This window comes from Balaenoptera musculus, chromosome 5, assembly GCF_009873245.2.
Source record: "Balaenoptera musculus isolate JJ_BM4_2016_0621 chromosome 5, mBalMus1.pri.v3, whole genome shotgun sequence".
Taxonomy (NCBI): Eukaryota; Metazoa; Chordata; class Mammalia; order Artiodactyla; family Balaenopteridae; genus Balaenoptera; species Balaenoptera musculus.
The window spans coordinates 35,838,106-35,852,319 of NC_045789.1; the positions used below are offsets into that span (position 1 = coordinate 35,838,106).

At 37.4% G+C, this 14,214-nt stretch overlaps 1 protein-coding gene across 1 annotated transcript in view; it reads right to left on the bottom strand.

Moving 5' to 3' along the window:
• Positions 1-3,065: 3,065 nt before the first annotated feature.
• Positions 3,066-14,214, bottom strand: part of DCHS2 (dachsous cadherin-related 2) — a 314,696-nt gene continuing 303,547 nt past the window's right edge. Inside the window, exons 17-20 of the mRNA XM_036852069.1 lie at positions 12,081-12,211; positions 9,102-9,388; positions 8,017-8,149; positions 3,066-5,739 (exon numbers count right to left, since the gene is read on the bottom strand). Coding sequence (XP_036707964.1) covers positions 3,113-5,739; positions 8,017-8,149; positions 9,102-9,388; positions 12,081-12,211 — 3,178 coding nt within the window. The 3' untranslated portion in view covers positions 3,066-3,112. The remainder of the gene's footprint in view (positions 5,740-8,016; positions 8,150-9,101; positions 9,389-12,080; positions 12,212-14,214) is intronic.

Here is a 14,214-nt window from a genome sequence, read left to right on the forward strand (position 1 = left end):
TTGGGTCATAAGCAACACTTCTGCAACTTTCCTGGTCCTGGCATCCCTCTTGGATAGAATGATTATCAATACAAACTCTCTCCAGCTATGACCAAACAGATAGCTCTATAGTTTCGAGCTCAATGAAAATAAACCCAATGAGCTTATCCATGACATCACGTGAGAATCCACTAGCCACATTCACTCCATATCTTTCATTGCTCTGAAGTGGGTTAACATCTTAGATCTTCTTAGTTATGTCTTGCTTTTTTTTAACTTAAAGATAAGGTATGTGTAAAGGGTCAAAACAAAAGTAACAAAACATATGTTTGGATGGAAAGAATTTTTAAATTAATAATTAATTTTCATCACCATAACTTCTGGAAAACACAGAAAGGGGGACTCTGAAACTGAGGGTAAAGGTGCTGAGAAACACAAGCCCTGTCTCACCAGGACATCTATCATGAACCAAGTGTGCACACCTGTAAGCAGCTGGTAGTTTACAGTGCATTATAATATTTTTAAAGAACAGTTAAATGATCAAATCCCTAAAGATGCCGCATTTTTCCCTTTCTTTGCCTGGGAATCTGTTTTGGAAGCTAACTCCATGATTACTACTAGGACATGGAATTTTGATATCCATTTGGTCCTGATTTACACCAGTATTTTTAAGGCTGCCAATGAGAAAGTACAGAATTTCAGGCAGGCAAAATTCCACAAGAGACAACTGTCTTTTATTTTATAGCTTATGCATTTGGGGCTTAATATGATTTTCCACTAACAAGTTCTGTACCCCCTCCAGAGTGCTAAAGCCGGTGTGTAGATCAGCAAAGTAACACAGAACATATGAGGCAAGTTAATATTAAACTTGAAGGAAAACTGTACAAATTATATTGTTTACTTAGGAAAAAAGCACTCTGGTTGAAAGGGCTGACATATGATTTACTGCAAACACTTAACCAGCATGTTCACATTTTTACTCTCAACCCTACTGTAATAGTCGTTTGGCGGTGGTGTGGCTTTGGATACTGTATTAATAAAGTCATCAATTAAAAATCCACTAGATGTTGGGAAGGAATAGCTCTGAATTCTTCATGTCTTCTGTTTTTATTAAATGTCTAGAAAAAAATGCAGAATCATGTCCAGAATGAGGAATAAAATCACTGGCAAATAACTTACGGAAGAGTTAGATAGACAGCTTTTTAAGCATAAGTAAGGAAGAACCCGTTTAATTAAAAACAACAGAATGTTCTTGCTTCCTAGAAATAATTCTGTTGCAAAACAAAACTTCCATGTATAATTAGAAAAGAAAATCAGTAGAGCATTTCTTCGTATGCTCAAAGGAATCTTTCGAAGGAAATCAAGGAGAGAATAAACATTGGAACACTGTAATAATTATTATTTTTTTTTAGAAAAACCATGAAATCTTCTTCTCCAGATGCCATGAAGAAAAAGAGAAACAAGCATTCATCCTTTAATATTTAAGCGTTCCATGACTAAATCACTTTCCCTATGATTCCAGACTTCTCCAAAAACCTTCATGTTTCATACAATTTGTAATATATACTTGATAAAATCAGCATAGGAACTCTTAGAATTATTTATCTACAAAACTAGATATCAAACATGGCATCCTACAATGTTTTTCAGTAAAGAGACATTAGTCATCCCACATAAATTTACAGATGAGGACTACTGAAAGAAAACATAAAGGAAATATTCCTATAGCTGAATCCCACACTAACTACTAAGAAAACCACACCAGATGCCCTCTAGACTTGACATTAGAATCCTAAACTCTTACTCCAAAGCCTGGCCACGTTGCCTACCATGGATGAGTTTTGGACCAGCCTCATCAGGATGTGCTCTGCTTTCTTGGAGGGGATAAGAATCTCTGACAGATTCTCAGGCTCACCAAACAGAAGGAGATAGCATGTTATATATACATATATATATGGACACCACACAATACCACTATATTTCTGAAACAGTAGTTGTACAAAACAGAATTATTTTAACCATGTTGCCAAACTGTTCCGCCTAATGACAGTTGAAGCTAAATATGAGTATAAACAAATGGTAGAAAGACTTCTGACATCCATTCTTAACTTTTATAGTAGGAGTATTTATATAAAAAAATCTTCATAAAAAATGTATTGCTACATTACTCTATGAAATTTATTATTAGCAAATAACATAATTTTATCTGAGTGAAAATTTCTAAACTGACATTGAGTGGATAAATTATTTCTCACCAAAAGTTACTAAATGTAGAAGAAAATAAAATGAAGAAATATACACAAATTAATCTTCAGAGTTTAGTGTCTGTACCCGTACCATGTTACAAGACAGAGCATTGAAAAAAAATCATTTTATTTGTAAAGAAGGCCAAGGAAATATGTCTTCGATGGCAGACAACCACACATTATTGCTTTTATCAATACTGGCTCTCCATTAAGAACACGCATTTCTGTTTTATTTAGTCAAGAATAATTTTCTTATTTGGCACAGAGGTATGATAAATTTCATTCTTAATTTCTCATTAGATTTCCAAAAGACACCATAGTAAATTCAAATTATGGCTAAACTCCCCAAGTGTGGCTTATGGGGAAAATGGGGGAATGCATCTCCAAGTATATCAGATCTGCAGAAAACTGTTTCACTTTACAACTTGTTTATCCTTCCAAATTTCCCCTCTCTGCTACTTTCTGTCCTACACTCATCTTTTATTCAGTCTTTACTAATTTGTTTTATAAATAGCAGAATAATCAGCAGTAAAGTGACCAGAATACAGTATACTTTATTTTCATATAAACATTTTGGCAGTCAGCCAAGTTCACTGTGTCCTTTGGAAATCTAACCATACAGAAGACCAGGTGTGACAGAATATACACTACTTAATGTATACAAACTTGAGACCTGAGAGCAAAACATAAAGGTTAAAAGACAGGGTAACTTCTCATTAAGACTGAAACAAATTCTCTAAACTTAAATGAGAGGATTCTAAAAACCTAGACTAAATTATATCCCTCACTCATAGATAAATGAACCCAATCTCAAGGAGCTCACTTAGGAATGTTTTGTCCAATCATTCATGACCAATGGAGAGCAGGTGCTTGACATCACAATTGTTTTATATTTGAGCTTCATCTGCTGCTTTAGGTTCATGGCACGTACCACTCAGATGTGTTCCTAATAATTCTCCATCTGACAGCAGCGGGGTTATGGCAGGGGTCTGTGTGGTCAGCAGAGAAAGGGATGGAGAAAAACTGGGCGTCATGGCTTCCGGCAGAGAACTTTGATGATAGCGAATGGGGGAGTGTGGGTATTTACGAAGTCCCTGCCCCGGGGTTATGGCTGGCATTCTTGGTGGAACTGCTTTAATCCCGGGCTGGGCTACTGCTGTTATCAAAGGTGGTGGAAAAACAAAAGACTTCTTCTCCTTTGGAATGCCAGGCATATGTAAGTGCTCATCCTTTAGTTTTGCAATATCATTAAATACTGATGCAAGAGGTTGGAACTTGGGTTCCCAACTGAGGAGATAATCCCAGTGATAGTTGCCTCTTACATCATGATCAGAGTTTCTCTGGGTTGAAAGAGCTGCGCATCTTGCTTCTTGATCACCTGAAATAAAGACGGCCTCTTTTCTGACATCAACCAGGATGCCCACTTTTACCTCTCTCTTCTTTAGAGGCTGGAGTAAGACGTTATTTTGAACATAGGTAGTGCCACAGCCCTCTCCTTGATCTTCTTCCTCAAATGTATGGCTGGTTTCTGCTGTTTCAGCAGTGACCACCACATCAGTTTCCCCAGACAAACAAGAGAGCTGGTCTGATTCTGTTGGAATGCCGGAGTCTGGCACCCTGGACTCCCAATCACTCAGAGCTGAGTCAGAGTCCTTTCTGTAAGGGTGCTCATTTATCCTCTGGATTTCCTTATCTTCTGCAGTTTCTCCTTCCACAGAATAGTGACGACTGGAGTTTGAGTGCCTGTACAGATGTGCAATGTCCTTCTCCATAATTCTTGTTAAACTCAACCATTCAGGCATGGAGTCCACGGGCACTACTTCATTATCACTCTCATTAGTTTTTTGGAAGGGTTTCAGCGTGCTGGCATCCCTGGTCGGTCTCACACTGATATCTAAGGATGATGATGTTTTCTTTTCTTCATAATTGTTTATTGCATCTTTTTGTTTATGTCTTAAAATCAGTACAATTAGAATGAAGACAAGTAACAAAAACACTAAAAAGGAGACAGTGAGACTGATCAAAAAGCTGCTAGCTGATTCTGTGGAGTGTTTTCCTTCCGAGGAAAAAGACACATTCACAAAAACAGTACAAGATGTAAACTTGGAATCCGGTTTGGGGCTACGAGCAATTATTTTCATTTCGATGGTGTCTTCTTTGCTGACTTGACTTTTTATTAGGGGAAGGGCTCTACTTAAATAAATATTTCCATTTGTTTTATTTACTGAAAAGAAGGGAGATGGAGTTTCGAGAGAGTAAAGAATAACTCCATCAATACCAGCATCTGCATCTGATGCTTCCACTCTGCCAATCAACTGTCTTACATTACTCTTTTCTGGGAGGTTGAAAAAATATTGATCCTGAGTGAAAATGGGTTCAAACTCATCTCTCCCTTCAATATCCACCCAAACCATTAAGGAGGCTGTTGAGTCACCCTTGTCTTTGGCCTGAACTGTGAGGCAGTATTTTTTGTCATGTTCATAGTCAAGGACTTGCTGAGCACGAATATCCCCTGATAAGGGGTCAATGAGGAAGAGGTCATGATCATACAGCATCTCATGAGTGAGAGAACAGGGTGAAACTATAGAATAGGTCAAGTCTCCATAAGGACCTGCGTCAAAATCCAAAGCATTTACAGAACATATGGTGGAGAAAACAGGAAGATTTTCAGGAACAGCACAGTTCAAGTTTGGGAACATAAACTGAGGTGCATGGTCATTATCATCCAGGACATTGACAAACACAACTGCAAAAGAAAAATGTTTCTTTTCTTCATCTGAAGCTTGGACAGTTAAAGTAAATTTTATCATTTCTTCATAATCCAAAGGTTTAATCAAATAAAGAACTCCAGTTTTTTCTTCTAAGTGAAAATGCCCCTTCTCATTTCCAGAGATTAGGTGGTAGACGATTTCTGCATGTGAAGCCACATCACAGTCACTTGCTGAGACCACAGTGATGGGACTCCCTTGAGGGGTACCTTCCTTGATGTGGGCATGATATTCCAGACTGCTGAATGCAGGTGGGTTATCATCCACATCGAGTACTACTATTGACACAGTGGCTGAGGAACTCAGTGGAGGGCAGCCATGGTCAGATGCCAGAAGGACAAGCTTATGACTGGAGGTTGCTTCTCTGTCCAGATAGTGAATCAACACCAGGTACCCAACTTGCTTGTAAGTATATTCTGAATGAATGAAACTAGTTTCCACATGGAAATTGTTCTGTGAATTACCACTGATGATGGAATATTCAACATGAGTGTTTTCATGGGTCCAGTCATGGTCAACAGTTGAAAAGGTGACAAGTGTGCTTCCAATTGGAGTGTCTTCACTCAAGCTAAGATTATAATATTCTATTGCAAACTCAGGGGCATAATTGTTCACATCTTGTATTTCTATCTCCACTAAGGTAACAGCCTTCAGGTCAGGAATTCCACCATCACTGGCTTCAACAAGAAATCGAATTGTTGATTTTCTATCCAGAAGTAAGACAGGATTGATAGTATATACTGTGCCTGAAAAACAAGACATAGCCTTTCAATGTTGTGAAGTAAAATTTTCATGATCATCTTAGTCAGCAAATATTTACTAATATGTAACGATATCTGTTAGTTACAACCAAAGGTAACTCCAAATAGAAAATTTAGATTATTACATTTATACTTTTGTAACACTTAAGATTCAGAAATAATATTCATGGCATTCACGCTATTAAAAATGTGTGCTGCTTGAAGATGACTTTGCCACAATTTTTAAAAAAATTTATTTTTGTATAGTAAATTGTTCCATTATTACTTTTTTTTTTTTTTTTTAAATTTTTATTTATTTATTTATTTTTGACTGTGTTGGGTCTTCGTTTCTAAGTGAGGGCTTTCTCTAATTGCGGCAAGCGGGGGCCACTCTTCATCGCGGTGCGCGGGCCTCTCAGTATCGCGGCCTTTCGTTGCGGAGCACAGGCTCCAGACGCGCATGCTCAGTAGTTGTGGCGCACGGGCCTAGTTGCTCCGCGGCATGTGGGATCTTCCCAGACCAGGCTTGAACCCGTGTCCCCTGCATTGGCAGGCAGATTCTCAACCACTGCGCCACCAGGGAAGCCCTCCATTATTACTTTTTAAAGAAAATATATTCTTATTTGAATAATTTATACCCCATTCTACCACGCATAGACACATGTATAGAGACATTCTGGCATAAAGATATTTATTCTGGAAATGCTAGATGGCACTCATGCAAGTCAAATGAAAGTAGTAAATATGACAATGCAGACTTACAACTATTGCTTAATTCTAGAGATGCTTTTCCTAAAGCTCTTGTTTAATTCAGCAAGTGGATTTTTCCCCTATTGATGAAATATGTGTAATACATTTTATCATCTTAAATATAGAAATATATAATTTTTATAAGTATGTATATAACTATATTTTTCTAAGGAAAATGTGTTTTAAGTATGGTCACAAAGAAAGAATACAAAATGGTATCCTTTAAATGCCACATTTCAGTTTGGGTCCCACCATGAACTCAGTTGACCTGATAATATTCAAGATTTTAAAAACATTCTAATCAATGTAAAGTTTGTTGATAATGCATATCAAGCAAAAGTGTTGCCAGGATTGAGTGCTCAGGGGGACTACCTCACACTGCAAGTTGTTGTGGCAGAGAGAGAGAGACAGAGAGAGAGACGAAAGCCAAATTCCTGACATGTTCAAGTCCACACAGTAGCCATTCATCTACAGGCTGTGTGGCAACATTACCTACTTCTCCCTGTTACCATACTCTGAGGGCCTCATACTGGTATTTTGTGACTAAATTCTCCCTTCAGGTAATCCTGAGGTTAACTTTTTAAAATTGAGAATATAATTGACATATAACATTATATTAGTTTCCGGTGTACAACATAAGGATTCGATATTTGTGTAACTGCAAAGTGATCAGCAGAGTAGACCTAATTAACATCGATCATCCATAGTTTGACTTTTAAGTCAGCTCTCACTTGTGAAACAACGCAGTGGTGGGTGGAGACGGGGAACACACAGTGTAATGTGTCCCAGCCATGTTCTTTCATAGCATGTGCTCTGCTAGGGACAGCACTTTGCTAATTATTCATCTTTATCAAATCTAGCTTTTAATGTCTACTTGCTGTTAAATTTTCTCTGTACAATGCTTAACTTTTCTAACCTGAAATCACTTGCCTGAATGCATTTCACAACCACAAATGTCTTGATCTCTGATAACAAAATGAAGAGCCTTGGGAGGCATCAAAGAAACCAGAACTGCCTCAATGGTTTTCACTTAGTAGAGATGCTCAAATAATTTTCCTTTTTGTTTTTGTTTTTTTGGTCATTTTTGAATATATGATGCTGTTACTGAACTTCTTGTACTTGGCTTGGAAAAAAAGCTTCTAAACTCTGGTAACATGAAGTCTTCAGTTCTAAATGAACCCCTTTGACCTCATTTTGATTTTTGTTGAGGCCTGGGCTAATTACCTCAACTGTGCTTGGTTGGCTGCATGAACTGGTATTTACTATACTGAGGTCTCTGAACTTCTGTGCATTTGCCAGCATTTAATCAGTTCCTTTCGCTTTCCAGCCACTGAGATGTTGGAGAAGAGAAATAGCACCAGGATCTGCTACCACAACATTTGACGTGAAGAGAAGTAAGAAGGTGGTGTCTTTGATACCAGCATGTGGGGATGGAGGTGGGGGGCTATTTTATGCACATTTGGAAAGGATTATTTCAGGTTTCCACCCTGTAACTCAAACCTATGAATGCTAAAGCCACTATAAATAACTCACCATTTGTAGGATCAATTGAAAATGCCTTAGAAGAAGAAAGGATCCTGTAAGAAATGTTCTCATTGCTTTCCACATCTGTGGCCACCACGGTCAGCACTATGTGCCCCATAGGCACTGATTCGGAAATGGTAACCTGAGGGAAAAAGAGGGAGATGGGCACTGTGCTTAAAGGTTGTAGCTATTTTCATGAACAGGGTCAGAACCCGAGGCCCTTTTATTCATTTTGCTTATAGAAAGGACAGAAAACCTGACTTTTTTAGGCAGATTAATTTATAGAGTGGACATATTAAGAAGATTGTATTAGTAGTTCCAGAATTCAGAAAAACAAAAACTTTTAAAATTTTTCATTCAGTTTTGATTTTTATTATGAAAAATTTTCCTTCTAAAAATTATTTCTGTGTGGTAGAGGACAGCTAACACATTTACTAATGTATTATTATACTGTACATTTTATAATTATGGACATTGTATTATTTAACAAGCCTTCACAGAAGATCATTACTTAGGTTAGCTTCTCTCCTGTGTTTACAGGTAAACCTTGCATTTGTTACATTCAAGAGTCCTGGAGCCCATATCCAAGTACTTAGGTGAATGCTATCATTGTCCTTACTCCTATAAACATACACTATGCTCTAAAATCTACAGTTTACACTGTACAGTTTTGTTCATGATTTGTTTCTGCAAAATGTTAATCAATATATTCAAAAATATATGCCTAGGAAAGAAAAGGTTTTCTCAAATTAAATGCAGATAATCCAAACTACCTTATTGTCTTATTTGTGGCTTTGCAAATATTAGGCAAGTTCCAATTATTATGAACAACTGGATCCCAATCCCTAAAAACTAGAAAAATGGTGACATAGTTTCATATGATGTTTTGTGATACATACCTAAGAAATTGAATTGAATGTGATATTCAATTCCATACGTACTTCTATCCTCCATAATGTTAAATATAAAACTCTCAGCAACAACTTAGGCAGTAAAAACAGTGAATACTGTCTGTTTGTCTAAATTAGTGTCAACATTATTCCCTATTCTTTCAAGTTTTGGCTACAGTTTCAACATCTCTTTAAGTTTTCTACCTGGTAAGAATCTTGAGAAAATACTGGTGGGTTATCATTGACGTCCAGCACATGGACGATGAGTGTCCCCTCCGTGTGGTGTACCAAATCTGAAATTTGGATATGCAGCTCATATTCAGTAGCTTCTTCAAAGTCCAGTGTTTTCACTAGCACCACTACCCCAGTGTTCCGATCAATAGCGAACTTAGTTCCAGGATTACTCTCTTTGACGAAACTGAAGATGAAAGCTGGATTCAAATCCACATCATGAACTGATATCTGAGTCACAATTACACCAGGCAAAGAATCTGAAATAGTCATGACCACTGTCAGTCTCCATTAAAATTCATCCTTTGAAATATTTTTCTTTAACAGTTCAATCCAAGCATTTTGATTTTAAGTCCAACATGATTTGCTATTTATTGGCATGATTTCTCATACAAGGCTCATTATGAACTGAACAAAAACTCTGAAGAATTTATGAGCCCAATAAAAGTGAAAATTTACCACTGAGTATGGAATTGAGGAAGTAGGGTATATTCAATTTTTATATTACACTTTTCATCATATATTTATAACACAATTCCAACACCAAGAAACATTCTAAGCCACTTATTTGTACTATATAGTATCTATATCAAAACCATATATTAATGGGGATGTGGGTGGGAAGAAGGTTATTACTCAAAACATTAATACAAAACATAAATTTCCAAAAAGTAGGCAAGATTTAAATGAAAATATTTGGATACTGAAGTTAGAAATAGATACTTAGTTCCTTGTATTCATTTTTATAAAATTATTTCTTTTGAGTGGCACACACTGCTTCCTTCTCTTAAAATCTGACTCTCAAAATTATCAAGACTATAGAAAGCATATATCATACTAGTGATGAAAACAGATATTTAATATTATTCACCAAAAAAAATCACAAATAGATGACATGGTAAATGTCTTACATGTCATATATGTTCTCTAGCCTAAACTGCCAAGACAGGGACTTTGTTTTGGAGCTGACAGGTATGGTGCAGGTGGAAAGAAGATGCCAAGGCATTCAGAATAGTTCCACTGTGTGGGAGACTCATAATTTTCATGTTTCAAATTTGAACATTCTTGACATGCACCAACCACACTTGACCCCTTTCGGTATGTTTTGATTTATACAGCTTGTTCTTGTGATGTATTTATCCTGGGCACATTGCTGCATTTTGATTCCAGTGCATGTACTCTTACCTTCAGTAAAAGCTGGGAAAAATATATCCAATCGGTGAGAGGCGAAACTAGACAATTTTTTATTGGTAGAGTGTTTTAGATTTTTAAAAATATTTGTAGGTATCCTTATATATAAAAATTTCTGGAATATAGCCCTCTGTGAGCAGTGATGTTTATAATTTGTTTGGAAAGTGAACATAACAAAATGTTAGGAACGTTTTAGGAAGAAGTTGGATATTAAGAGTGAAAGAAGAGAGGATAGTGAAGGGCCACTATTTGCAACTTCAACTATAAAAAGTTGGGTTGGGTTTTACCAGTACAGCCATTGACCACAAACAACTTTGAGGTCACAGACTACGGAGTCTTCATATAACCCAGAGACCCAAACAATTAAGACTAATCAGAATATAATGTAAAACTTTTTATTTTCAATCTCTACCATTAATGTGGTAACATTTTTCTGCAAATGTTGAAGTTTAGTTTACACTAGAGGAAAATGATAACTCTGTGTGAAGAACATCCAACTCCCTTCACTTATTACTTGTCATTAGTGTACTGCAAATAAAACTGAGCAGAACCCTATGGGGCTTTCCTGGGACAGATTTCCTCCCCATGTCCTCCCTCTTTCTTTTGTCTGTAGAAAAACTTTAGTCAAAGAATAGATTTAGGGAATTCCCTGGTGGTCCAGTGGTTAGGACTCCATGCTTTCACTGCTGAGGGCCCGGGTTCAATTCCTGGTAGGGAAACTAAGATCCTTCAAGCCACGTGGCATGACCAAAAAATGAAAGAAAAATAAACGAATAAATTTAATCAGAGAAGTGAGGAAATACAGAAACAAAGGAAAAGTAGTCAAACAGGACAAAATCATAATAGTTCAGTCATTAAGCATGGTCAAGGACCTTTAGCTCCTACTCAAGGGCTATAGATAATATTCTGGGCCATATTCTTTAAGCTGTTTTGTAGATACTGAAACCTCTACCAGATGGAAGAAGTTAACTACATGATGGCCAGGCTGTAGCCATGACATAAGCTGCCACAATTCTGAGAATCAGCCTCAAAGAAATGGGAACAAACCGACCCTGGAACTGAAGATTAACTGGGCTTAAAGCAATCAAGATGATGCTGATCAGACCACCACATGACCAATTTCAACATGATCCTCAGAGCTGACTGTGCTGTTCTGCACGTAGTCCCCTCCCTCTGGCTATACACCCATGAAACTCCCCTTTAGAAGCTCTTGCCCCCTGATCAGCAGTGGGGAATTGGCCTTTGGACACAAGTATGTTTTCCCCTCCCAATTACTGGCCTCCTGAAATAAAGCAGCCTTTCCTTTCTACCAACACTTGCCTCTTGAGTTTGGCTTTCGAGTGGTGAGCAGCCAGACCTGAGTTCAGCAACACAAAGACTAACAGAGTTATTAGTCTAAGAACATCACTTCCTCTCAGGGGAGCTTTAGGGTGAGCAACACAGTCAACAAAAGATGCTCTTCATAGAGATTTCACTTTTAAGCAATGTCCATACACAAAAAGAAGCTGTGTGGAATGGTGGTTTGACCTTGGGAAACCAGCCTCCTGCTGGTTTGAATGCAAATCCCAACTTTAACTTTTAACTTCTTTGACGTTTGATATTTAACTTTTGGCCCTCCATTTTCTATTCTGTAAAATGAAGATAAAAAGTATTTATGTTATGTGGTTGTTGAGGATTAGTACTTATATTTCACATAGCACCCAGCTGAAAAAATGGTAGATGATATTATACAAGTTTGATATTTCAAATTACCACACTTACTTTCTGCAACTTCCACTGCTTCAGAGGGGAGAAAAGCCGGGGCATTGTCATTGGTATCAGTCACTTGTATCTTGATCACAGTTGTACTAGAAAGCCTCGGTATCCCTTTATCTGTGGCTTGTACAATCAAGCTGGTTTGGAAAAGAATCAAGGAATGTTATCCATCATTCAGAGAATAAGAAAGCAACATAAATATGAAATATCCAGTTTAAAATTTAAAAATGAGCTGACTAGCTACTTTTATGTCTCCCCTGACTTTTCTAAATGGCATCATTTAAAATTTATTTCATAAGAATGGTAGCCTGAAATGTATTTGTTTTTGACACATTTAGGGAATCAAATCCAAAGACTAGGGATCGTGAAATATTTAAAACAGATGAACTCTCTCTAGGCGACCGACTGTAAAATTCAGTCCTTTCTACTAAGAACAACCTAAAAAGTACAAACAGCAGCACCTGTTTTTTAGATAAGGAGATTGCCTCCAGCCTGGACACATGGCCTGGGTACTGCTACATATTTCCATGTTACTGCACTAACAAAAGATAGAGCCACTAAAAGATTGCTTTGTATTATTATTTTTTCAGATCTAAATTGCAAATCAATCAAAATTGTGGAATTAAGAGAGGGGACTGCCATGAATAATACATGTGCAAAAGAGGCACTATTGACTAGGACTATAAAGTAGAGGTAAAAGTCCATGATTTGAAAGAATTTACACTCAGTGATTCAATCTCTCTCAGATGATGGTACAACTCACTACTCCAGCAACCAACTTAGAAACCTGATTAGTGTCTTCAACTTCTCCCTTTCTGTCACCACCCTGACAACATCCAACTAGTTATGAGTCTTATAGATTTTACCATCTGAATATGACTTGGATCAGTGTCCCCATCCATTTCACTCCTACCTTCAGAGCCTCAGATGGGCTGATCAACCATCTTGCTTTGCAGGAACTGAAAGGTTTCCCGGGGCATGGGACTTTCAGTTTTTTTAAATCAGGACAGTCCTAGGCAAACTAGGACAAGTTGGTCATTGTAGCCTCATCCCCTCATCATCTTTGCCTGGCATTCTGTGTATTCATTATATCTTTTCTCAACTGGAGTACTTGTTGCTCATCAATCTGCCTACTGCAAGTCTCACTTGCTCCTCTTCACCCCCCACATTGCAACTCCTCAATTGCTCTATCGAAAATCCTGGTTTGAAAACCTGACTCCCCTATTTAAAACCTTTCCTTAGCTTTCCATGTCTACAAGAAGTAATACAAGCCTTGCGCACATACACATGACCTTCTATGACACAGATTCTGCCTGGAATTCCGGTCCCTACACCATCTTTGTCTTTCAAAGCTCACATCTCTGTAAGATTTCACTGGCCTCTCATCTGATTTAGATGCCCCTTTCTCTACCCCATAGCACCCTGTACATTCTGCCACCATAGCAATCATCACCCTTTCTTCTTAATGATTTGTCTGCCTCTCCTATAAGTTCCTTGAGGGTAGATGTCCCGCCTTATTTGAGTTTCTTTAATACATTTTGAGTGCTGGTTTCTCAAGATTTGCTCAAGTTTATAAATGTATCAGATGACAGAGCCAGGATTCAAGCCCAGATCCTGGTTGACTGGAAAGCTTGTGCTCTACTATATGATACTTTTCAATATGCCTCTCTTACTGTGTATATATCACACCCTAATGTATAATCATTAGCTTTTCACTCCCCTCTAAACCCTATGAGTTCCAGGAGGGTAGCTGAGTAATAAAGTAAGCTGTCAATCGGAAGATGTTCTTCATTTCAGAAGTGGAATTAGTCTTAGCCAATTGGTGATAATATCTTTTAAGAAACTGAGACTTGGAAGTTGACACACTTCTACTTTATTTTCCATTGTTAGCTTACCTGATAAGTGTTCTTTATCTCCCAACCTTAAATGTTTAAAATGATGTAAAATAAGCATCAACTTTTTGATGGTTTAAATTCCACTTAGTAGCAAATGATCACTGCTTATCTATTGTTCACGAAGAACACAGGCTGCGTTCTACACTATTGAAGTTGGGACATCAGTAGAACAACTATTTAAATTTCACATTTCTAGAGCATAGGAATAATTCCATGTAGAAAGTTTATTTTGTTAGCATGAACAT